At 33.3% G+C, this 26,674-nt stretch overlaps 2 protein-coding genes across 5 annotated transcripts; one reads left to right on the top strand and one right to left on the bottom strand.

Annotated features, from left to right (window-relative positions):
- The first annotated feature begins 344 nt into the window (after window positions 1-344).
- Window positions 345-3,020, top strand: LOC131016517 (uncharacterized). The gene is made up of 4 exons (XM_057945228.1): window positions 345-811; window positions 1,564-1,706; window positions 2,002-2,106; window positions 2,354-3,020. Exons 1-4 carry the CDS (start codon window positions 743-745, stop codon window positions 2,778-2,780), a joined length of 744 nt encoding a protein of 247 aa, XP_057801211.1. The 5' UTR covers window positions 345-742; the 3' UTR covers window positions 2,781-3,020.
- Window positions 3,021-7,337: 4,317 nt separating this feature from the next.
- LOC131016500 (rho GTPase-activating protein 7-like) lies at window positions 7,338-24,919 on the bottom strand. 4 transcript variants are annotated; one of them, XM_057945222.1, is made up of 23 exons: window positions 24,801-24,919; window positions 24,531-24,680; window positions 24,200-24,236; window positions 23,659-23,735; window positions 23,467-23,537; window positions 23,309-23,387; window positions 23,044-23,188; window positions 22,823-22,942; window positions 20,913-20,990; window positions 19,978-20,033; window positions 19,829-19,898; window positions 19,624-19,711; window positions 17,943-18,186; window positions 17,547-17,768; window positions 14,200-14,541; window positions 13,561-13,610; window positions 12,748-12,808; window positions 12,576-12,659; window positions 12,249-12,362; window positions 12,002-12,171; window positions 9,852-9,921; window positions 8,579-8,782; window positions 7,338-7,859 (listed from the first exon to the last, which is right to left on the bottom strand). In XM_057945222.1, exons 2-23 carry the CDS (start codon window positions 24,582-24,584, stop codon window positions 7,677-7,679), a joined length of 2,619 nt encoding a protein of 872 aa, XP_057801205.1. In that variant the 5' UTR covers window positions 24,585-24,680; window positions 24,801-24,919; the 3' UTR covers window positions 7,338-7,676. The 4 variants fall into 4 exon arrangements, with proteins under 4 accessions (XP_057801205.1, XP_057801195.1, XP_057801187.1 ...); XM_057945212.1 differs by having other exon boundaries at window positions 19,624-19,714; window positions 24,801-24,913; XM_057945204.1 differs by having other exon boundaries at window positions 19,624-19,714; window positions 24,531-24,895.
- Between the last annotated feature and the right edge of the window lie 1,755 nt (window positions 24,920-26,674).

The raw sequence follows: 26,674 nt of genomic DNA, 5'->3' as shown, positions 1-26,674 counted from the left end.
ATTTGAATTTTAAAAATAAAAGTGTAGAAATATGAATTTTGTGAAAATGAGGATTTAAGCACCCACCTAAGACATAATGCATTAGAGAGGAGTGTGCCTTAGGTGGGGCCCACTCCTAAGACACCCCTCTAAGACACCGCCATTAGAGGCGCTCTAATAAAAGTAAAAGAGCCACGTGGCGCGCATCGGGGATGAGAGTACTGTAAACCTTGATTAAGGGTAGAATTTAGCTGCTCGTGGGTAACCCAAAGAAAGAAGTTAATAACAGCCGTCACTCTGCATGGACTTGACCCAAATTTCAGATTGATAAAGTTGACCGAAATGAATAAACGTACAGCCACCCCAGCTGAAAGTACAAGCCATTGAAGCAGCTCCCTCGCATTGTTGAATTAAAATCGAGGACTTTTTTTTTTCTTTTTTTTTTTTTTCTGGAAGGAGGTGAAGCATATGCCATTGCCACCTATATATGTGATCCATATCACCGCCACACCTCCTCGGTTTTGAACCCCCCTTTTCTTTCTCGCTCCTCTGTTTCGAATCCGAATTATTCTACAGAATCTCTCATCTGTTTTTGCCCTTTCCTTTTCTTTTCTTTTCTTTTTTTTTTTTTCTCTTTTGCCCATTCATCTTAGTTTTTGTCCCGTGTAATTGGTAGATTAACAGATTCTTTATTTGTAGTTTCTGGGTACATAGTTTTTTCTTTGAATTTTTTGTGTATAGATATAGAATATCCGATATCGCCATGTCTGCAGCTGAGATCTTTGATCAGAAGTTAATCGACGCGGTTCAAGATCTCGCAGTGCAAGATCAGGTTTCGAGCTCTTTGCCTCTGCCTTTTCTTTTTTCTTTTTTTGGAAAAAATAGTACTACTACATATTAATTTTGAATTCTTTTCTTGTGTATGATGAAAATGTTGTAGGGAATGTAAATTTTAATGGTCTGTTTTAGGATTTGACTCATTTGATTTGGTGTTTTCTGTGTTGTTGTCAAATATTTGTTCCTGTAATTCAAATTTTGGGGAAATGCGCAAAGAATTCATTTCTGATACGATCAAATGTGTTCCTATAACAATGGAGAAATTAGGGTTTACTCATTGAAAAAAAATGTCTTATTAGTTTGTTAGAAATATTGCTATAACAATGGAGAAATTAGTATCTCTACTCATTGAATTTTTATTTCCTTATTTTATTTTTTTGTTAGAGATATTGCTTCTTTTGGTTGATTGAGTTAAATTTGTGTATTCCAGAAACCTAATAACATGAATATTGCTTATTTTTTTCAGAGATATTGCTTCTTTTGGTTCATTGGTTTTTTTCTTTTTCTTATTATTTTGTCAGAGATATTACTTCTTTTAGCATCAACTCATTGAAAAAAAGTTAGTATTATTTTGTAAGAAATATTGCTTCTTTTGGTTGATTGATTTGAATTTGTGAATTCCAGAAATCTAATGTGCTCGTATAACAATTGAGAAATTAGTATCTACTCATTGAATTATGTTTTCCAATTATTTTGTCAGAAATATTGCTCCTTTTGGTTGATTGAGTTGAATTTTGTGAATTCCAGAACAAGGATAATTGTACAGCAGCAGAGGAGACTAATCCTAACAGTAGTAACAGCAATAATCATCACGGTGTTTGCGCAATCTGTTTGAATAAAATTGTTCTTCAAGAAACCGCTCTTGTAAAAGGTTGCGAGCACGCGTACTGGTTTGTCTGAATCTCTTTTTTATTGTACCGATTACGATATGCTTAATCGAGCATTTACTTTATTGGGTGCTTGGATAGAGAGGTCTTATAGTTTAAATGGAATCTGGGAAAATGAATATTGATATTAGTCTCGATTGAGTGCATGAATAACTAGTGTAGCTAGGATTGTGGCACTCTAGTTAGTTAACACGAATTGATGGATGTTTGCGTACATGTTAATATATATGATTCTTGGTTTGGAAGTGTTGGTGCGTTTAATGGTAATTAATTCCTTCTTTTTTGATTGTTTGTGTAGTGTGACCTGCATCTTGAAGTGGGCTTCGTGCAAGAAGGAACCAACGTGCCCTCAGTGTAAAAATGGATTTGAGTTCCTTAATGTTCACCGTGCACTTGACGGAAGGTATGCCTTTCTCTTGTAATAATATACTCTATGGGCATGTTTATCAGTTGTATTCATGGAAGGGGGAAAAAGTGATATTTTGCCAATATAAATTATGTGATGGTGTGGAATCTCTTTTAGATCACAGCCTAGATGGTGAACCGTTTATTGTTTATATTATTATGGATAAAATTACCAACTTTAATAAAAGAAACAATCCATGTTGTTCAAGATCATTGACTCTTTGAGGGAACATTTTTTTGTTCAGCATTCATGATTACATGTTCGAGGAGAGCATCTGCCTTCTTCTAAGGGCCTCATGGTTTACGCCTTTGGTTATGGTGGAACGGGAGGAGGTAGTGGATTGGGAAATAGAAGAATACTATTACGAGGACGATGAAGAAGAAGACTTGGATGATGTTTACTTAGGTAGTTCCTCAAGTCTCCGTATCGGGAACCGTAGATGGGGGGACAATGGATATGTGAGGGCAGGAAGACAAGAGGCACGACCAGTTTATCGCCCAAACCTCCAGGACTCGGGCGGTGCTGGCCCATCTCGCCGGGCAGAGAAGAAAGAGACCAAGGAAACAGTTGGGCGACGAGCAAAAAGGGCTCTGAAGCGTGAAGCTGCGGACAAGGCTGCTGCAGCAAAGCATCAGCAGCATCTGGTGAGGCTGGGGCGCGTCCAGGTATGATTGCGGTGGAGGAAACTCCATAGGGCTTCATCATAATCTAGAGGCCCTTTGTACAGTATGTATTTCCTACATCTGTGAAATAAGGAACGCTAGGCTGTATCATAATATATCGTGCCTGCTGTCCTTCCAAGATTTAGTTTTCGCCTATGTTGCTGTAAATTTGTATGCATATACTAATTCTGCTTTCAGATTCTTCCTAATAATCTCGCTTTCAACTAATCGAGCTTGCTTTTCGTTATAGTTTTGGTGTTATCTCAATGTTTTGTTACCCTTGAGCATAGTCCTATAAATTTGAACCTGCTTGTGATTTTTGGTGGTGCAAAATCTAGTTAGCTGCGTTTTACATGTAAATTTAATTACGTGGAAATTTAAGGTATTTCTCTTGTGTGTGTGTATTGGCTTAATGGTAGAAGGTTAATGTTCAAGACTTAAGGTTTCAGATTTGAATCTTCCGTTGTACGATCATTTGAATTTCTTTATTACTTATACTCTCTCAGCCCACCAAGATTATGTCAAATTGTTTGGGCATATGATTTAATAAAATTGGTGATGATTTTGATGTAGTGGAGAAAGGGTCCCACCACTTTATGAGATGTGTGGTTGAGATTGAATTTTGGGTGGGATTTTTTTTTTTAAATAAACATTGTTAGTAAGGATAAAATATTAAAGAGGGTGGTGGGATCATTGCCTTAAAAGAAAAGTGACATAATTTTGACGGACGTCCAATATAGGAATTGCGACATAATTTTGGAGGACGGAAGGAGTATAATTTATCAAAAAAAATTAAATGTATGTTCTCCAAATCAAGAACATAACATGATTAACCCTCAAAGAAAAAAAAAAAAAAAAAAAAAAAAACATCACATGATTGATAGTGCTCTCCTTGATTGTCAATCCCAAATCATCTTAAAGAATAGGAGTAGCATATGACAATTTCATTTATTTTGGAAGGACAGCAACATAGGCTGGGCCGCATGTTCTTGGAAGGACAGCAGGCGCGATATATTATAATGCAGCCCAACGTTCCTTATTTCACAGATGTAGGAAAATAGATTATGATGAAGCCCTATGGAGTTTCCTCCACCACAATCATACCTGGACGCGGCCCAGCCTCACCAGATGTTGCTGATGCTTTGCTACAGCAGCCTTGTCCGCAGCATCACGCTTCAAAGCCCTTTTTGCTCGTCACCCAACTGTTTCCTTGGCCTCTTTCTTCTCTGCCCGGCGAGATGGGCCAGCACTGCCCGAGTCCTGGAGGTTTGGGCGATAAACTGGTCGTGCCTCTTGTCTTCCTGCCCTCACATATCCATTGTCCCCCCATCTATGGTTCCCGATACAGAGACTTGAGGAACTACCTAAGTAAACATCATCCAAGTCTTCTTCTAATAGTATTCTTCTATTTCCCAATCCACTACCTCCCAAAGAAAAGAAAAAAAAGAACATCACATGATTGATAGTCTCTCCTTGATTGTCAATCCCAAATCATCTTAAAGAATAGGAGTAGCATATGACAATTTCATTTATTTTTTGGAAATTACGCCTAAATATACTTCCATCAATTTTTTATTTTTCATGACTTAAAAATTCTACTATTATTTTTATTTTTTACATAACTATTAATTTTTGATAAATTATATCATCGTTACTAGTTAAAGTGGCAAATAAATGGCATTATGATCAGATGAATTGACAACTGCATCATTTAGAACATCAATTGTTTAAACTATATAGACATGTAAGGGGTCCACTTCATCATTAACTTAAGATTAATTGCCAATCATGTGGGAAAAAAAATTGAATGTTTATGTACTTGAGTACGCACATAATATGTGCACGCATAATTGGACTTTTTGGTCATTTTACATATTTTCAAACCTTAAAAAAATAATTTTATTTATTTGAATTTACGTTTTACATAATTATCCATGATAACTATAAAGGAAAAGATTACCCATAATCTTTCCATAATAATTAAAAACCTTATTTCCTTCAATTATGAATTATATCAATCAATCCCACAAATTGTTTAACTATCCTATCATCAAGCTCCACCATTCATCGTGATTATATAAGCTAAGATAGAATCACTATCAATCTATAAAGCGCATTGATGCAGCTTTTTTATATATATGTTCATTGTTTTAACTAGCATAACTTGTTTGATTATCATATCGTTATCAAACTCCATCATCATAAAAACTCCACTCTCATAAATTTGGGGTTTTCGATTTTCTTATTTATTATTTTATTTCTTATTTTTTATATTAATTATATATTTATATATTTTTATAAGATATCAATTTTATTGTTTTTATTTGCATATTTTTTATTATAATAACTATTATGCCATTAAGAAGAATGAGATTAATCCATTTTAGGACTCTTTAGTTTTTTAAAAAATTGCAAAAGTAGATTTTGTATTAATATTAATTTATAGATTAATAATCAGCTACATATTTAAAGTCTATAATTTTTGGAATAAGTTAACAAAAAAATCATAGCGAATTCTGGAAGTAGAAATAAAAATTAGAAAATAAAAGTGAATGACTATATGAGCACATTGATCGACAACTCAATAGAAATATACTATTTAATAATATATTTTAATAAATTAGTGGAGTCAAAATAATAAAAATAAATGAGTAAAATTCTAAAATAATGTCATACTTTGAGCACATTGATCGATTGCTCAATGGAATTATAATATAGAACATTATATTATAATTATAATAAATTCGATTAAATAGGACATTATATTACAATAAATTAGTGAATTTAAAATATAAAATATAAAATATGAAAGTATTATTATAATAGATCAAATGATAACACACGCTAGCTAGCTGATTTCTTTTATTGTTTTATAAAGGTATATGTTAACCAAAAAATCATAGCAAATTAGGGAAAAAGAAATAAAAATTGGAAAATAAAAATGAATTACTATAATTATTTTGGAATAATGTCATTCGTTGTCACATGGATCGACAATTCAATACAAATATACTATAAGAAAATATATTATAATAAATTAGTGAACTCGAAATAATAAAAACAAAAACAAATTAGTAACATTGTGAAAATAAATCATACGTTAAGAACATCGATCGATTGCTCAATGAAATTATATAATAGGACATTATTAATTAGTGAATATGAAAATATATATATATATATATATATAATAGGAAGGAATTACTATAATGGTTCGAATGATAAATGACGTTAGCTACTTTTTTTCGATTATTTCATAAAGGAAACTTGAAATAAAAAATATAAAATAGGAAGGAATTATTTTAATGGTTCGAATGATAACACACCGTAGCTAATTTATTTGATTATTTGATAGAGGCATAGGTTAACGAAAAAATCATAGCAAATTAGGGACATGGAAATAAAAACTAGAAAATAAAAGTGAATGACTATAATTGTTTTGGAATAATGTCGTCATGCATTGATCGCATGGATCGATAACTCAATACAAATACACTATAAGAAAATATATTATAATAGTGAAGTCGAAATAATAAAAATAATTTGTTCAAAAAAATTATGAAAATAATTAAAAAAAAAATCGGTTGGTACTTTTGGCACTAATAGTGTCATGTGTGCCTAACTTTCGCAAAAACCCGAATCCGGTTTTGCTTAATTAAGGCAAACACAATCTTAAAACGTAAAAAATGGCCAGATTTTGTATTTTTTCAATTAGTAGTCAAATATTGTGTTTCTTTCTTCAAAATGGCTATTTTAAAAGCGTTCTCATAAAAAAAAGATAAAGAAAAAATTAATAGTTAGAGTCCAAAATAAAGTGACCGAATAATTGTTAATAAAATAACGAAAAAATAATAATATTAATACATATCAATTGCCAAAAAAAGTGGCCATACTAAAAAAAAAGATAAAGAAAAAAATAATAGTTACGGTCCAAGATAAAGTGACCTAATGACATGTTAAATAAAATAAAGAAAAATAATAATATTAATACATATCATTTGCAAACAAAAGTGGCTATATTAAAAAAAAGATAAAGAAAAAATTAATAGTTGTCCAAAATAAAGTGACCAAATAATTGTTAAATAAAATAAATAAAAATTAATAATATTAATACATATCAATTGCCGAAAAAAGTGGTCATATTAAAAGAAAGAAAAAAGATAAAGAAAAAAATTACTAGTTAAAGTCCAAAATAAATTGATCGAATAATATGTTAGATAAAATAAAGAAAAAATTAATAATATTGTTACATATCATTTCCAAAAAACAATGGCCATATTTTGGGAAATAAATCAATAACTTTCCAAAATTATTAAAGTTAAAAAAAGAAAATAATATCTTTAGAAACTTACCAATATAAATTAAGGATAATTTAGTCATAATAATAATTTAAATTAGGTAATAAAATTTCAAGGGCATTATGCACGCACATATTATGTGCATTTTGCATTATTCTATGTACTTGGAAATAAAAGTTTAGTTCATACGCAAAACCAAAATTTGGGAAAATTATATAGCTAGATGCAAATATCCTTTTTTTAGGAACTGATGAGTTAGGCAACAACATAAACAGTGATAATAGCAGTAAATTGATTTTGAAGCAAGTCTCAACAAGGCACAAATCAAACAAACATACAGGCAGTATCCCTACAAATACTTATGGTAGTTTATTAGTATCCGAGTAGGGAATCCTCATCCTGCGCTAATAATACATTTATGCTAAGTTCTCCACAGCCTACACACTAATTACATACTCCCATATACTTCAAAAATATTTTGTCAAAAAAGAAAAATACGAGAACAGCATCGTTGTTCCAAATATAAAATACATCTATATACTAATCAACAGAGACTATACAAGGGAATCATGTTTCACCTTTCAAACACACAACAGTGCACCCATCACTAGTGCCACGGAGGAGACGACGGCTTATACACAAAATCTTGAGGTGTAGAACCGTAGTTCAGGTCCAGGTTGTGGAGTTGCTCCATCAACTGAGACCTCCTTTCCTTGAAGAAGTCGAGACGGGTTGTAAGTTCTATTAAAGCTGACGACGCTGCCACTGGATGTCGAGGATAGTCCATCACCTGTAGCCAAATAAAGCATTTTTAGTATCAACAACTATAAATCTGATATGATCATATGAATTATAGGTGAATTTGTCACGAGATTATACAACATAAGGTCAAGCAAGACACTTGAGATGAACAGTAAACCTCGTCATGTGCCATAAGTGAATCATATAGCCATGGGGCTCGTCTGGTACATTATAGTGTATAATATACCTATGACACCCTAATATCTTGTTCTATAAAAAACACACGGCCCTTTATAAACCAAAACCCCAAAATATATATACAAATTTGAGTGATTATGTATAGTTCTAATACAAATCATAATTATAACAAATATTTTTTTTGATGTTATAATTATAACAAATATTAAGTATATATAATTCTAATACATCCAACCAAACAATGAATTATATATGACAAATATAATAAAAGACATCAACCAAATATATCATGTTATATCTCATACTGCGTACTAAACGAGCCCATAGCACGCAGACAATAAATTGATCAAAATATGAGAACATGGTGAGACAACTAACAGAAAGAGTATGTATGTAAAAGGAGGGCTATACAGATGATGTCAGTGTTGAATCATGAAGTCGGCTCATAAAGGATCACAGGGTTCGTGAAATCATAAAGTTGCCTCGTACAGTATAAGAAAATTATTTGAGCTTCCTCTTTCCAATCTTTTCCTTGTGTGTATGCATAAACTGATCAATAACGAGCCTTACCTCAGCTGCCCTAGAAGTAGAAGGTACAGCCGCCGAATCCACAGCAGGAAAATCGTCCATGGATAGACTCGTGGAGGCCTCAGTACTTTTAGAATCACTCAAGCTTGTTGGTTCAATTAACTGCTTACGAGAAGGCAACCTACCATTGCTGCCATATGCGAATAGTTGCCCTTTAATATTTCTCACGTCGGCTCCCATTAACTCCTGCAACATTTACAGGTCAGACTAAGCAATAAAAGTATAAAGAAAAGTGAACTCCCTGGAGAAAATAAATGGATGTCAGTTACTCTCCCCAACTCCACCAACCCACCACCACCAAAAGAAAAAAGAATAAAACAAAAATTAAACTAAGAGTTAATAATAGTTTGTCCTTAACTTTCAGCGTTTTCTAAAAAATGTCTCAGCTTACGTTTTCCCTTCAAAAACCCTCGACTTTGGAAAAAGTTTGATTTATGTCCCAGCCTCGCCAGAAAATTGAGTCATCTCGCCATATTCATTCTTAGTTGGATTCTAAGGATTTAGGGTTTTTTCTACAAAATTATATTGAGAAATGCATATTCTGGTGAGGCGACTCATTATTCTGTCGCCGGATTGTACATAAAACTTTTTCCAAAGTTGAGAGTTTTTGAAGTGAAAATGTCAATTAAGGATATTTTTTAGAAAACGCTGAAACTTAAGGACACAAACTATGATTAATCCTTAAACTAAAAACAGACAATATAATCATGGCATGCACCAAGTAGTGTGTCTCATAACAACATAAATTAAATAGCATATTCTGAATTGCTTAAGCCCCCTGAAATAATACCCACAGCCACAGGTTCAAAGCAAGTTCAGCTTCATCTTCGATGAGATTGTTGTTTTCAGAAAAAATATGGGTATTGGAATAATGGTTAATGTGATTAGGCCACATCAAAGGGTACAAGTCTTCATGTCCTTAATATCAAAAGCATCAACTGTTTTAAATGGTCGTTTTCTTTTTCTTTTTCCTAAGAAGCCTCAACTATATAGAGATTGAAGAGAAGACCATCAAAGTCCATCTCATGAAAGAGCCTAAAATCGAAACCAACATATATTAGCCATTAAAAGGTTTAGACAAACCCAAAAATGTCCTAAATGTAAACTTCAAATGGGTATATAGATGCAACATGCTGAAACATAACAAGCAAAGAAATTAGAGGTAAGAAACAAACCTTTCAGAAAAAAGAGAATGGAAAATGAAATGCAATCATACCAACTATGGCACAAAATAAAATAAAAGAAAGGCAACCACCTCTGTCCTTTGTCTTCTTTCATGGTTACAAACAGCAAGTGTTGAATCAAAATCCTGCTTGAAAAAATTCCTGCAAGTAGGATTCAGCTAAATCAAAACATTACAATAGAACCACATACAGGTTTGATTTTTGCCACAAGTTTTTTACTTCAGTTTGTTAGCAAATCAGTCTGACTACAACCCAAGACCAATGTTGTACTGAGCCGGTAAGTAACTATGTTGAGCTTATAGGATCAGTGCAATTATCTATAAATTCAATGCAGAGTTCTCACCAATAGAAGGTTTTTATTTGAACAACAGGTACAAACTTCTCTCCTGGTAGTAAATAACGACCAATCTGCCCCATTGATTTTGACTAAATGAATGGTCAGGCTTGATTTTCACGTGGATTAATTATTCTTTATATATTACAATAATGCTTATATATTACAGTAATGCTTTTTTAACAACCATAGATCATACAAGATAAATGGTGCAGATTGGTTTTTTAGTTACTATGAGGCAGAAAGTTTCCATTTGATCTCTCTCTCTCTCTCAAAATACGAACTATTATAGAATGGTGAATTCGTTGTGAAAAATGATGAATTCATATTAATTATATGAGTTAATAGGCCAATCTATCTATTCCCACTTAATAAAAGCAAATAGTACCCATTAAGATAAAAAAAATTGGAAATACTATCCTTTTTTGGTGTAAATGTACCAATATACCCTTAATGATTTTTATTTTTAACTAAAAAAACCGTGAGTGTTACATACTTTTGTGAAAATAGTGTGTAACAGTGTAAAATACACCGTTACACGTTTTTCACAAAAGTGTGTAACAGTATAAAAGGTGTGTAACACTAAATCCTGATCCATTTACTAAATGGTGTGTTCTCTTTGATTGTAAGTTTATCATGAGAAAAGATGGGAAAATTTTATCACATTTTAGTGGTCCCCACTCTTTGTATCTCATGTTTTCTTTGGTGGAAAAATATAGTATGAAAACATTATGAAGAGAGAGAGAGAGAGAGAGTGGAGAGAGAGAAAAGGAAGAGAGAGGAGGAGAAATATAAAGAGATGAGTTAAATTGTATAAATTTTGAGGGTAAAATTGAAAGATAATAAAAATATACAATATGGGAAAATATTATCACACCTATAACTTGTGATAATATTATCATGAATTGGAGTGAAAGGTGGGAAAAGGGGCCGCCCGGGAAAATTTTCCTCCTGCCCGAGGAAATTTTTCCAACAAAAGGAACATGTGAAAAGAATGGAAAAGGGGGGAAAATATATGTATTTCACCCTTTCCCATCAAAGAGAACGCACTCTAACCTTAAATTACTTAACCCTAAATAACTAGATATATTAAAGAAATAAACGATACTACAGCTAATAATAAGCTGTATCAAAGGTATTCAAGCTCACTTAAAGGATTTTTTGAAGATAATGATAATAATTTGGACTAATCTGAACTAACTTTGATATAGTTTGATTCCATTGAGATGTGAAGATGATTTGCATGGCTAGGTATCATAAAGGGTGCTCAGGAGCACCGAGCTCCACTCCTAGCACCTAATGATTTTCCATTTGATCTAGGAGCACCTAGCCAGTCGTCTAGACCATTTTCTACAACGCTTCCTAAGACATCTATTACATTCACTTTCACTTACTTAAATCCTAACCCATCAGAAAAACCCACCTGAGACCAAGAAATGAAGTCTCTAATCCGCTGCTTTCTTGACGCTAAGTCAGTAGGACTGCTATAAAACTATGAGATTCTCATGGAACAAAAGTTCCACCAAAGAGATTGAAAAAACATCAAGAATTTGTGTGATATTTAGAATCAGACTATGTTCTTTTCTACATCAATTACTTGTTCGTGCAGTCAGATTGTGTTGCAAGAAAATGAAAATCCAGAATATTAGTAAATCTTATGAGTATACAGTGTTGACACTTTGCAACTCATCGTGCAAAATTGTAGGTTGAACCGTTTTAGAATCTAAAGTTCTGGTTAATTCTAAGAAGTCAACAGTTGTTTGGCCTTGAAATTGCAGAATTTAGTCTAACATGATAAGAATGCAATCCTAGACCAATGAGAATGATCCTAGGGACATATCACATAAGAGGAAGTAAAGGTCAGAAAAAATTGAAAAAATGACTCACTGCTGAGATGTTTGGTTTGCTGTGTGTTGATATCTATCACATGCATCAGAAAGAGACCCATAGTGGTGTTGACGTTGCTGATTTAACTGATGGTGAAGTTCAGCAACTTTCTGCTTCAGTCTGGCTACATCTGCTTCGGCAAGAGCTATCTCCTCAAGCTCAGCCCTAGTCTGCATAAATGTCACATGTCAGCATCTATATAGTAATTTCTGATTACTATAAAAACCTTAAAAGAAAATATACAAACCTTAGAATCCATGCCTCGGGAGCCAGAAAATTGTGCAGAAGACATGCTCAAGCCAACTTCCAGAGCAGCTCGTAAATCTCTCTCAGCTTGCAACTGTTCTTGCAGTCTTGCTACCTACCAAAAATAAAACTACAAACTCAGTATGCCAATCTAGACTAAAAGAATTAGCAAAAGAGAAGATTCTTCATGTGCTAAAAAAATTAGGTTCTTAATCTAAACTGAACTTCCAAACACAAGTGCGCGCTCACGCGCGCACACACACACAGATGATGAACATGATTATGATGAGGTTGATGATTCATGTTATATTGAAGAATAAAGCCTCACATCTTGTTCAAGCGCCAAGCGCCGCTCATGCAAAGCTTGCTTCCTTCTCTCCAAGCTAGCTTGCAAAATTGCATTTCCTCTCGCCTAATATAGATAAAAAATAAAAAATAAAAAAGTCAAATCTTATTACTCAATACCATACCATAGCCACTTGAAAACCCCCTATAGTTACCTCCTTTGCAATTCTGTGGCGTAGATCATTCTTTGCAATCTCCAACCTCTGGATGGCAAGCCTGCAAATGCACCATTGAGCTTCAATCAATAAGAAAGGAATAAGGACAAGAAAATGCGTCACGCAACACAAGAAAGCATCGATAATCAGTTGATGAAAGTCACTATTTGAGAAGTCTTCCGGGGATTTGCAGAAAAGTGCACTGAAGAGGTATTAATGAGAAACATGTTACAAACTTAGTAGCAAAAGGAACTTCCAAGCCATGAAGACATAAAAAATAATTGTCTTCCTTTGGAAAAGCAGTGTTAAGAACTGCACTTAGGTCATCAAATTTTAGGTCAAAACATAGAAAAAGACAAACTGATTCGGTTGGTCCAAGTCAAGCCAATCTCATAAAACAGTTCAACTGTGCACGGCAAATTGGTAATAATGATAAATGGAGAAAAAGAAAAGACCAAAATTCTGAAAAGGAGGCTTAGTTATAGACAGGTTAACTGTATTTAATCCTTTATCATCAAATTAATAAAAGATAGGTATGGGCAGATTGCATTCTATTAACACATTTAGAAATGTGCATGCAGACCATATTTATTAATCAAATCTCGCATCACTCGCACCATACAACTTTTAACCTCTCAATCAATTTTCAGTGACCAAAAAGCCTTGCACTAAGGAGCAACTCTTTTGAAAACTTCAAACAAATTGAGGCAATTCTTGAGAATGTGTAGTACTAAGCTTTAGGGGTCTTGAAGAAGATAACAATTTTGCAGATTGAATAAAACATGAGTTATATGTGATTGAAAATGATCGTACTCTTCCTCTCCAGATGAATCTATGGATTCTGTTGAAGGAGTTTTCCTTGCCTGCAAGAACAGAAATATTTAATTTGCTATTCGAAAAGACAAGATCTATAGAGTGTGAACTGTTCCTCATCCCAATTCATCAACAGGAGGCAGCCTGCAGGATTCTAAATTACTCATTTATTGATTCTATTGCAGAAAAAAGGTGAGGGAAGGATAATAGTTAGAGACTGTGCCAGATAAAGTAATTAGCTATCTTGTGTATGTGTGAGGTTGAGTGCTAACACTGATAAGCATATCAGGATACTAGCAAGAACCAACTAACAGAAAAAGATACCAAATGTGTTGTTGGTTCATATAACTTATAAATAAAGAACATCAAATCCTAGATTGGCATCATTTAATGAAAATTCGGAAGATTTTATGGGAATTTGATAAGTAAGCATATGCTATTAGTATTATTCTAATTTGTGGACATTCAGTTGTTTAATAGTAATTTAATTAAAAATTTACTATGTTTAAATTCACTTTTAAGAAGCTTAACCTCCAGCTCCCAAGCACTTAGCTAGATCCTCCCTGTGGGTATAAGCATATCATGATTCCCCTCATCCACCATCAGCAACCAAGTGAAGGGAAAAAGAAAAAGACTCACATTTTTCTTTCCCCAAAATGTTGACTTCTTCGCGATACCAATATTGGTATTGGTAATTTTGGGTACCGCCTTCTCACCCGATAGTTCAGATCCAGGAAAAGATTGATGTAGTTCTTGATTCATAGATGACAAAATTTCTCCTACAGACCGTTGAGACTCATTACCAGGTTTCTCAGAAGAAGCATCTGTCATATTCCCATGTGCCTTCAATTGGTCTAGTTGGTCATTTACTGAAGTCTTAGTGTCTCTACTGGATCTAGTGTCCAATACCACATCTAGCTTTGCGCCGATAATATTATTGCGCATGGGAGTCTCGTCATCCGAATCATCATTTCCTACAGCCTGGTAAAAGGAAAAACAGCAGCAGCAACTTCAGTAATCAGTAAATAGTTCGGTAGAAGAGCACAAGCAGTGAAACAACATGAACACAAAACCAATATACACCAGAGAATTGAAACTAGCTTGCAAGGTCAGTCAAGGTTATGGCAAGATATCAAAGGTGTTTCTGGTACAAGAAAAAGGATAATATCTATATATCAACTAGTTTGACTTAGTTACAGATGACCTTTAAGAAAAAGATTAAGAAAACATCACAAGTTTTCCAACTAACCAATCACTTAAGAGCATGGAAATACACAATCCTTATACTAAGTTAAAACTTAAACCTAATCTTTTATGGAAAAGGATCAAATACAGCATTGAATCTCCCTCCAAGTCTCAAATAAACACTTTAAGTAGTTTTACTTGTAAATGCACACTTGATATTTCCTCCAATGTGCAAATTAACTCTTCCAAGTTTTTTTAAGTACAAATAAACCCTTATTTTTATCAATACTAACATCCATGTTCCTCTCTACCTAAAACAAAATTTTCTTTTTTTTAGTTGGGGAATGGAGGGATTGGGATCCGTACCCTGGTCACTCACCCTTACAAAGGGGAGGAATACAATTGAGCTACAATGCTTGGGTACCAAAGTTTTGTTGTTTTTTTTCCTTTTACAAAAGGAGGGATCAATAACGGTTCCCCATTTCCCCTCCATGATGGCAAACTTTGCTGTTAACACTGTCATTATGTTGAGTTATAAATTTCAGGACTTAACTAATGTTGTCATGAGATGAGTTAGTGAAAATATATTTATATATTGGTGAAAACGGTGAGAAACAGGAATCTTAGCAGTTAGGTTTTGCTCACAAACCAAAAATATTATGCACTTAACGAAGATTAGATAAAATAACTTTCTTTTTAGTGATTTGATATCTTAGATATTTTCTAAGTTTATGTCTGTGCATGAGCCAAAAACAAGAAAATGGAAAAAAAAAAAAAAAAAAAAAAAAAACATATACATATTTATGCGTCCAACAATAGGCTCTAATTGTTCTACTCGTTTATGCAAGTACGTTTTCAAGAAAGTTTATGTAACTTATCCAAGTGTATAACTATTCGTTCAGTCCTGTGATATATAGCTCAATTCGTCATCATGGGCAACAGCAAGACTACGCTTAGGTAGAAAGAGCCACGAATGTAATCATTGGGCAACATTAAGCGTTTATTATACCTGAAAACATGTGATTTTATTTTAACAGTGGAGAAAACAATTATAGGTATCTTAGTACCTAAAAATAGTTGAAAAGTTCATTTGAACCACGGAGGAACATTAATGGAGTATTTGACCCTTTTCCCATTTGTTAAATTGCATTGAGATTTCATGATTTTTCATGAAATGAATAAAGAAAAGGTAATACTGGTTATATGGTTAGATTTTACTTAAGTGAAAATAAATGCCGCAACTAAAATTTATATTCTCCTCTCTCATTTGACTATTTTTCCAATTTATTTAATTGCATTGAGACTTCCTAGTTTTTCATGAAAAGAATATACAAAGGGTAAATAATGATTAGCTAGTTAATTTCTATGCACAAGAGCATTAAGTGAACATAAACCTCATGAATCATCTCTTGAAAATACAATCTCACAGAGTTAGCAACTAAAAGAAAACAGGTAAAACTAATTGATTGCAGTAGCATCTAGTCAAAATTTTGCAACTTCCTCTCACTGTCATTCTTATACATCTCTTTTCTCATTAAAATGTTACTCCCTCCGTCCCTGAAATAACTTCCTCTTTTTCCTTTTTGGGACGTCCCCCGAATAACTTCCTCCTTTTTTCTTTCCATTTTGGACAACTACCACACCACTAATAATACTTTATTTATTCTTATTTTTCACTTTTCACTACTCTCAATACTAATTATAACACCTTTTCACAACTTCCAATAATAATCATAACACTGTTTCTCTACTATCAATACACTTTACAACTTTTCCTTAAAACCCGTGCCGTCCCCAAAGAGGAAGCCATTTCAGGGACGGAGGGAGTATTATTTTTCATTAACTAATCACAGTGTGGAATGTGGATACCATTTGAAAATGAGTAGTTCAGAAAGAATCAAAGTTCTTCAGTGATTACATGTTCCCAATGTTTTAAAAAACGAAGAAAAAAAACGACGCTTAAACGCCGCTTCAAGGCGGTTCGGCAAAATCCCGTTCCTCATGCGCCGTTTACCCCCCCTCCCTCCTGAACATACACCTCCGCCTCGCCGAGGCGGGCCAAGGCGGTGTGAGGCACTGCGAGGTGCCGCGTCAAACCCTAGTTACGTTTTCTGATTTTCTGAACTTAATTGGACTGGGCTTTAGGGCATTAGGTGCGAAAATAGATGGGCTTAGTTAAATTGAACCCTAATTTAAATGGGCACTTATAATTTAAGTGTAATTAACATATTAAAATAAAAATAAAAGGTCAAAAGATTTTAAAAATTGAAAAACCTAGCGGCAACTAGCATCAACTCTCTACGCTCCTCTCTTTTTCATCTATGCGTCCTCTCTTTTTCATGTATTCGACTTTAATATAAGATTTTAAGCACTTAATAGCAGTTGTGAACTTATGTGTTTTGAATTATTTGCTATGTTTTTATGTATTTTGGAATATTTGCTATGTCTTTATGTGTTTTATGACATTAGGTATAATTTATGTGTTTTTTTATGAATTCCGTTTTTTCATTCCGCCTCACTCCGTTTCGAAACTTACGCCTCGTGAGGCAGAAGAAAAACGTTTCGCCTTACAAAATGTACTTTAAAACATTGCATGTTCCAATCATTGTTTCCCCTCAGTGACTCAATTCTTGAAATGAGATAGGTCTACTCCAAAGAAATCACTAAAAAACTGAACTAGCACACTTAAATGTTAAATGTGGAAATAGATTGCCTCATGCATGTTCACTATATAAATTCAAAGTTGAAGTCATTAAGACCACATGCATAGCCATGCACACAAGTGGGGGGAGAGACGGCACCTTATAGTCATAAAGATCACTAGCAGCTGAGCCACTGCTTTCACTTAACTTCCCACTGTGTCTTCGATCAGAATCAACATCTGTTTCAGGGTCGACTTCATTTTCAGCATCATGATAACCATTTACTTTTATATCTGGATTTTCATCATCACTTGTATCTTCACTTCCAGTGTTATCGGTTTTAGAATCTACAGACATAGAGCATCTGTGCAGACTATCATCCTGTGCGTAAACCAGTGTGATTAGCAAAGAAAAACTACAGCATATCTCATGGTTTAAAGGCTCTTATGGTTTATGGATAAGTTTAAATTCTAGGAACACAATTTAGAAACTAACATCAAAGTTGAAAAAACCACGAAGGATCTATTTTAGGAACTAAGCCAATGTGTGACGTACATCGAAAATATTGTCATACTCCTCCAGAAGTGTTGTTATAATAGCTTGGGCATTATTAGCAGCATTGGCTGCAGCTAGAAGCTGAGCAGAACTATCACCATTAGTATCATAGTCATCCTCTAATTCACATTCACCAGCTAAAAGAGGGCGCAACAGCAATGGAGCCATACAAGCAGCAACTGCCGAAGGTGTCATCCGATTCTCAGAAGCATGAGAAGAAACTGTGTGCATCATCTTGAGAACTCTAAAACAATGAATAGATGACAAATGAGATCAAAAAGAATTGTAAGCGTTAAGCAGTATGAAGCTCATATCTAATTCTGAAGATTCTTTGTAAGCTAACAATGCTTAATTACTGATTTTGTCATGAAACGTATTTATAACAACTGTATCATTTTTGTATTTACTAATAAATAAAAACAATCTACATCATTTCCCTTTGCACCTTTACCAAAATAAATTCTGTCCACTAAAATAAAATTTTGCTGATAATTGGACAATGTGGGAGGGAAGAGTTGGGTTACTTGCTAAAAATTGGGAATTGTTTTAAGGATAACAGATAAAACAACATTCTCTCAACAAAAATTTAGCAACCACTTACTAATAATGGCCACATCAAGTTTACTGAGATTCTAGTTTCTTTTTCTTTCAAAAAGAAGAACACAGAATTATATTTAATCCAAATTTTCACAGTAGACTTTGAGAGAAACAATGAAGTGGGGGTTTCAGCAAAATATCCTACCCATTTTGCTATTGAAGGGGTGAGGAGGAAGAAACAGAATGTCAACGGTCAGTACTCTGTAATTGGAAATTTGGAAGAAGTGGATGAAAATTTTCTATCCTAGGACAAAAGTAACACAACAAAAAAATATGAAACAAAAGATTATGAACAGATAATTAACAGGATGCACATTTCATTAGCTCAAAACAAAACTCAAAAACCAGATAAGAACCCATCCAAGATCTAGTCTTCTTTAATCATTTTAGCAATATTTCTAGTCTTTCTTTACTCTTGGATACGGAGTCTCTCTTTTTCAGTCTAATTTTTAAGCAAGAAGATAGGCAGCACTATAAATGTATATGAATCTTAGGCTTCTGTAATGTCCATCCACCGTTGTGTTACATTGCTCAGATCCTATGAAGACCAAAACTTCCATGTTCAAAACTTTTATTTTTTGCATAAACTAGGTATTGTGTTGAAAAGTAAGACTGGCAACTGATTTATCTCCCAATTACATCAGAATTTGCTAGGATGTCCAAGAGTAATCAGTGAGATTAGTATTATTTAAATGTCTGTTTACTCATTTCCCTCACAATTAGCCACCTTACTACAGTCTCTGCTTTTTATTTGATCACCCACTATATATGCCAATTGGATCCACATCATTGTCTCATTTTTAGACCTCCCTTTAATGTAGCATTTACATTTAAGTTGTGCACCGAAATAGTTTTGAGATCAAATCATTAGATAAAGACTTCAAAATTCAAAGAGATCAACTATGGTATCTGTTCTCATCAGAGAATTTAAAATAAGACATTTCATCCATGTATGACTACTTCTGGCCTCTGAGATGAGATTTTCTGAATCTCTTTATCATATGAAAATCAAGGTAAAATTCTACTGAGAAATCAGCAACAACACCTGCTCATAGAGTGATAAATTAATAACAGGATGCAATACCTCTGTAAGAGGCGTCTGTTGGGTTCAGGAAATGCTTCCAGTATGGCAGAGCGCATTGCATTAACCCGAGCTTCCTTCCGGTCAATTTCTTCTCAACAAAGAACAAAATTATGTAGACTTTCAGTAAACCTTAGACAATTATTGGAAGAAACAGATTGGAAACTATCGACAAACATCTACAGTGAATGAAGAAGCAGAAAATTACTATAGGCTTCCAACAATGCAGTGCAGCAGGAAGCAGGAACTGGCGATGAAGGTAGCTCTCGAAGAACATGCTGAAGGAGGAGTAGCTCATATAAGTATCACTTAAATAGACTAGAGCAATTGAACCAATTACTCATATTGCAATCGAACCTTAACACAGTCGCCAATAACATGAGCATCCTCATCCAGATCAAAGTCGGTCTTCCCTATTATCAAATAACTTACATATTGGTCATGCTGAGTAGTGCATTTAAAAATGAAACAACAATTTGTTATGAGAGAGGAAAAAGTCATGAAGAAATGTGAAAAGGTAACAATGGATACACTCATGTATCTGGACTCTGGAGCCATAATTTAAAATAATCTTTTAATCAGAATGATGTCCCCCATATCCTTAATCTATGAAGTAGGTCTTTGGAGAATTTTGTATCTCCATCCATCATCATATTTCTCACAATTAATCATTGGGTGAGGAAGTATCACAGCCAAATGAAAATTAAAGGTGCCTGGTGTCTATCCACAATGTAGTTCAATTTTGTATCAACTACAATTAGAAAACATGCTTAGTATTTAAGCATTTAAGGAGGTAGAAAAATAAGTCAATTGTACCAAAAAAGGAAATGGTAAGAAAAAGATTTTTGTCCCTCGTTGTAGAATATATTTCTATCGAGGTTTCCTTGTATATCTGTTGTTATTTTGGTTTACATTTAACCTACTTGTAACCTCCTTATATATATGTGGGAGACTCTCTTCCTGTGAAATATACTTTTATTTTTGTCCCATATATGTATCTATATTTTTTCTGCTTGACATACCTCTGACACAATTTCTTAATATTCTTCTTAGTGACCATCTTTTCTAGAACTTTTGAACAAGAAAAAAAGAAAATACCAAATAATTATAAGAAAAAGAAGTTATTAAATTTTTACATATGAAAACAATAAAAAGAGTTGCAAGTTGCAACTGTTTAACCTATACTATAAATTGTATCATGACCGACGGTGACAATATAAATTGTAGTCATAGCAACAACTAAAGAATAATATGCTGAGGTTCATTCACTCCAATAAAGGCGAAGGAATCACCTTGTTCATATTCTTGAACTCTTCGGTCCACTTCCTCAACATCTGCAGATTGCCGAAGAATTCCTTCTACCTTAGTTCCTGTTAAATGTTGTTTAGTCAGAGTATATACTGAAGACAGCATACAAAAAGCTTCTGTCTCACTATTTTGTTGCTTTGGGAAGATGAACATCAAAATACAGACTCATGTTAGCATGGCTCTTTATGAGATCGTCACAAAATATCCTATCTCAAATTTGTTGGCTAAAAGAGTTGAACGATGATTGTGTTTGATTACAAGAAAAACAGGACATGAACAAAATGCAGTGTTGAGGCACTTAAGCATTATCAGATTGTGCAAATGAAATCTGTTCAAGTTATGTGAAATCTGTCACGACTAGGTTATGATATTTTCCAGATTCCAACTTCGTACTTAGGGGGGTGTATTCAATTAAGAATTTAAAAGATTTTGGCAGATTTTTTATAATCCGTGGATTATAATAATTCCATGGATTGTCTTAATTCCATGTAGAGTTTAACAAATTCTGATAGATTGATTTTATCTCTATTTTTATAGATTTTATAAGTCTATAGATTGTTATAATAAAAAATATCTATAAAAAATATAATAAAATACAAATTAAATAAATTCAAAAAATGTCTAAATGCAATAATGCATCCCAGAAACTCCCGTATAGGATCTGGAAATTGAGAAGAATTCTCATTAACCCAAAATTGATTGGTTGAGGCCGACAAATAATTTGGTGAGATGTGATTGGGAATATATGCATCGTCGGCATTTGAGAAATGACACACAATATTCAAAGGTCAAATGCATTATTCAATTAAAAAGGAAAGAAAGAAAAAAGAAACATAAAGAAAGGGGCGAAGGTTGCAAGAAACCGGGATAAAGAATGATAAGCTTCTTCTGAAAATATGATCCAATACCATTAATCTTGGTTGCTTGCTTACTATGCAGATTATATAATTTTGTATATTTGTATTGCAATCGCTGCACAATTTATTTCATTTACTAACAGATAGCAAGCGCATAGTGAAGCCATTGTCAATATAATATAAATTGGGCGTATTGAATTAATAAAACACGAGATCAATTATTACTTTGTTATGGAACTATTGTGCTAGTTTTTCAATGATATATAAGGTTTTAATAACGAAAAAGACGAAGCATTACGTGAATTTGCCTTTCACTGTATATAAGAAATCCGACGGCGCGGGGTATATCCCAGGGGAGAGATGCAATCCATGGAAATCTCATATGAAGAGGCGAGATTTTGGTAGAGATTTTTTATTTATACTAGATACTAAAAATCCTCCAAAATTCATAGCATATTAAAATCCTTGAAAAAATTCAATATCACTAGATTTAGATAGAGATTTAAAAGTCATAATTGAATACTAATAGATTTTTTAGGACTTTTTAAAATCTAAATTGAATACCTATAGACATTTAAAACACAAAAAAATCTTATAGAATCTATATTGAATACCCCCCCCCCCCTTTAGTATGCTGTTTATAGAATTTAGGTGAATTCATTTCTGAAGACAAAAAAGAAAATGAGTCAATGGTACAATATGAGACATAAAGCTACAGAAATATACTAACACCTATAATTAGGTCTGAGACAAATAAAATTCACTGAAAACATTTCCATTAGAAATGAGCTCAAGTATAGATGTTTAGGCTATCAATTTTTTTGTAATGATAGACAAAATGGCCAAAGAGGGACAAGCTGCAGAGAAGATATAGTACAAAATATCTGGTTATGTAAGGCCAGAAGAGTACGAAACTGCAAGTGTCTGGGAAGCTGATGCAACATGAAATTCAGTTATTATTATAATAAAACAGCTTCGTAATTCTAGGAGAAACTATTTCAAAGCGATCACTGCAGGACATCAAAACAAAAGCTTACCATACTTCTCAAGAAACCGAAGTGCTTTCTCCAGGAAGGATGGACCTCCGTCTATATCTTCTAATGCAAGTAAAATTGGACGTCCAACAACCAAAGACTTCACTGGCCGTTTGTCTCTCCCTATATCAAAAGGAAATCCATCAAGATTCACAACATCTTTCAGAAACGCTACAACACAGTATTTAATGAAGAGCAACAGGAAAGTAAAAGTAGGTACAAACATTGATGGAAAGACCCCTCAATAGTATCACTAGTATCACTCCTAAAGATCCCATTTTGTCCCATCACAAGAGCAGCATTTGGCGCTTGTGCAAGAGCATGCTCAAGGGCTGTCTTCCACTCATACAAGTCCTCAGATGTTTCAGCCTGAAGTTCAGAAAATAGAATAGAGCAAACAGATTTGTGTTACAAGATATACAGGATAACAACCAATTAGAAGCACTCTATGAAGAACAACAAAAGAAGATTGACTAATCGATTGTGCACCTTAAGTGTAAATGCACGTCCATCACGTCCATCAGGAAATAGAACAGTTAGCAGCTTCTTGTCTTCTCTAACAACAACGCTGCAAGCAGGAAGACATCAAAAAGCTGCAGGAGACACACAGAAATAGATGAAGAGATAAAGAGACCATTTATTGATACCTTCCTGAATTATTTAAGTCAATGCCACCCAAAGTTAAATTTACTTCACCACCACGCTGCGGTAGTGCACTCTAGAAAAAGAGAATAATGTAAATTAAAGGTCATAATAACATTAAATTGAGAAAAATGGAACATGGACAGCTTGATAAATAAATCTACAAATGATAAGAAGATGATGAAATTGGAACTAACTGGGTCGTTCTTGAAGAAGACCAAAGAAGTGCGAGTAAGGATAAACCAACGCTTCTTCCAGGACTTCCACCCTAACCCTGCAAGAAGTCTAAGCATTGAGGGATACATGACACCAACAATAGAAAGAATAAGAAAGGTGCATTTATACATTTCAGAAAATAAAAGATGACGAATGGAAGCCAACAATTTTTTCACTTAGTGGATGAGCACACTAAAAAGTAGTAGTATGATAGTATCACTTTGGCACTACATTCCATATGCATCCAGTTAAAATACAACCGAAATAGAACTGTATCTACCCCTAGTGACGACCATTATATGCTCAAGGGAAAATAGTCGAAACTATAAAGATTAGGTCCCCTTAACCAAATGTTTGTTGTACATAAACCCGGAGTCTCGTGAGGCTGAACAATTAATAATCAAACATAATGCAGCACAAGCACAGGGGCAGTTCCCGCAATGCAGGCATAAAGGAATTTAACATCCATCCATGTGTTCCAATTTGTAAGTCGAATATTTGTCAAAAGGCGAAAAAACTAACCTTTTGAAGATATGAGCAGATGCCCACTCTTGAATATCTACAAATCAAACCAAGAGTCCCGTTAGTAACAGAAATAACCCACAATGCGGCTCATCAATACAACAAAGTGCAAAAATCCTCAATCCATTCTCAAATTAGGTAAAAAGGCAATCTTAACCAAAACCAGTCCAAATTTATCAACTTTACCTAGACAATTACTTGACTACATTGACTACAAAAACACCCACAATTTCAAACCCTTCTCTTCAATTTCGCTCACACAAAAAATTTGAACGAAAAAAAAAACAAAAAAAATGCTAAATGAATTAGGAAATAGAAGCTAAGACGTTACCGTATTCGAGTTCCCTATACGAGGGCGCTCAAATGCGGCAAGAGTGGCAGACATTTTCCCCCCTTTTCTCAGAGATGAGTTACCATCTCAGCTGGAACTCAACCACGGGTCGGCCCGGATCGAACTCGGGCAAAAACAATCGGTGAAGATCTGTACAATGGAGATTGATGAACGACCAGAACCGAGCTTTACTCGTTTTTTTCCTTTTTTCTTTTTTTTTTTCTTTTCAAACTTTTCGAAAGAAAAAAATGGATAGATGAAGGAAGTTACCAGCAACCAACCAGTGCTATCAGCCTTTCCTCACACATTTCTGTCTATTGTTTTTGTTTGTGTTGGGTTTTGGGGGTGGGGGTGGGGGTGGATTAGGTGGTTGGGTGAGTGTTTACGGTAGTCGTGGGAAGTAAGAATGCTACAGTATCTCCTTTTTAGGTACTAATCAATATACTATATCTATATATATATATATTAAAGCAAAATAAATCATATTCTATGTGACATTTTATAATCACTTCATTTTAATTTTCTTCAATTCTCATTAATTCTTATTTTTTTTCTAATTTTAATCAATTTCTATAGCTAAAAATCATTAAAATTTTAAAAATTATGATATATTTAAAAATTAAATATCTAAAAACTCATTATATAAATATTCCAAGTTTCCAACAAAATAAATTCTATCCTACATGACGTCGTACAATCACTTCATTCTAACTTTCCTCAATTTTCATTTATTCTTATTTTTTCCTAAATTTTAATCAATTTCTATATCTAAAAACCATTAAAAATCTAAAAATCATGATATATTTAAAAATTAAATATCTAAAAACTCATTATATAAATATTCCAAGTTTCCAACAAAATAAATTCTATCCTATGTGACGTCGTACAATCACTCCATTCTAATTTTCCTCAATTTTCATGTATTCTTATTTTTTTCTAAATTTTAATCAATTTCTATATCTAAAAATCTAAAAATCATGATATATTTAAAAACTAAATATCTAAAAACTCATTATATAAATATTCCAACAAAATAAATTCTATCCTACGTGGCGTCGTAAAATAAATTCTAAAAATCAGTATATATCTAAAAACTATGAAATATCTAAAATTCATTATATTAATATTTCACAAATCAAGAAAAAATTATTTATATCCATAACGTAATTAATAATGCATTTGATACATAAATGTTTAAGAATAGAGCTATATTAGCCCCTAATGAGATGGTTGATACGTTAAATGATTACGTCATGTCTCTAATGTCTACCACAAAAAGGGTTTACTTAAGTTCAGACAGCATTTGCAAAAAAGATGGACAAATTGACCTTGATGAACAGGCATTCTCAGTTGAATATCTCGACACAATCAAGTGTTTAGGATTGTCGAGTCATGAGATTAACTTGAAAGAGAAATGCATAATCACGTTTCTAAAAAATATGATCAATCTAATGAGTTTTGTAATGGCACCAGGCTGATAGTAACTTAACTTGGGGAACACGTAAGTGAAGGCAAACTCATTTCAGAAAAAAAAAATGCGCGCAAGAAGTTTTCTATATGAGAATTTGTTTTGCTATGTCAACAATAAATAAAAGTCATGGATAATCTCTTTCAAATGTAGGATTATACTTATCGAAACCTATTTTTAGTTATGGACAACTCTACGCGGCAATCTCAAAAATCACTAAAAAAATAGGTCATACGCAAGATGCAACAACTAACGTGGTGTATGATGAATTTTTCGATAGATTATGAGGTAATTGCAAATTTCATAACTTATTCAAACTTTCAAAGTTTAAGTCATTAGTGCTATTATCTAATTTATTCTTTTTTTATTTCTTTTAATTACTGGTTCCAACTACAGACATATAATATAGTTACGTTTCAAATAATTGTTTCAATTTCTCTTTTATAAGATATTTAAATTAGGTCGGTCAATTTCAAATAAATATTATAATTTTTTACTTTAAAACAATTTCATTAAATTCTTTATTTTAATAAAAAAAATCATAAAACAAAAAAAACATTAATAATTTTATAAATTTATATTTTAATTGACTCCGTCGAATTTCGACAAGTCACTTACTAATTAGTCAAATAGTAGTAACATGTGTATGTTTTTACTTTTCCACCAATTTTTTACT

The sequence above is a fragment of the Salvia miltiorrhiza genome, chromosome 1, assembly GCF_028751815.1.
Source record: "Salvia miltiorrhiza cultivar Shanhuang (shh) chromosome 1, IMPLAD_Smil_shh, whole genome shotgun sequence".
NCBI classification, from domain to species: Eukaryota; Viridiplantae; Streptophyta; class Magnoliopsida; order Lamiales; family Lamiaceae; genus Salvia; species Salvia miltiorrhiza.
Note: the sequence above shows the minus strand (reverse complement) of the source record. Positions and strands in the feature narration are given on the sequence as shown.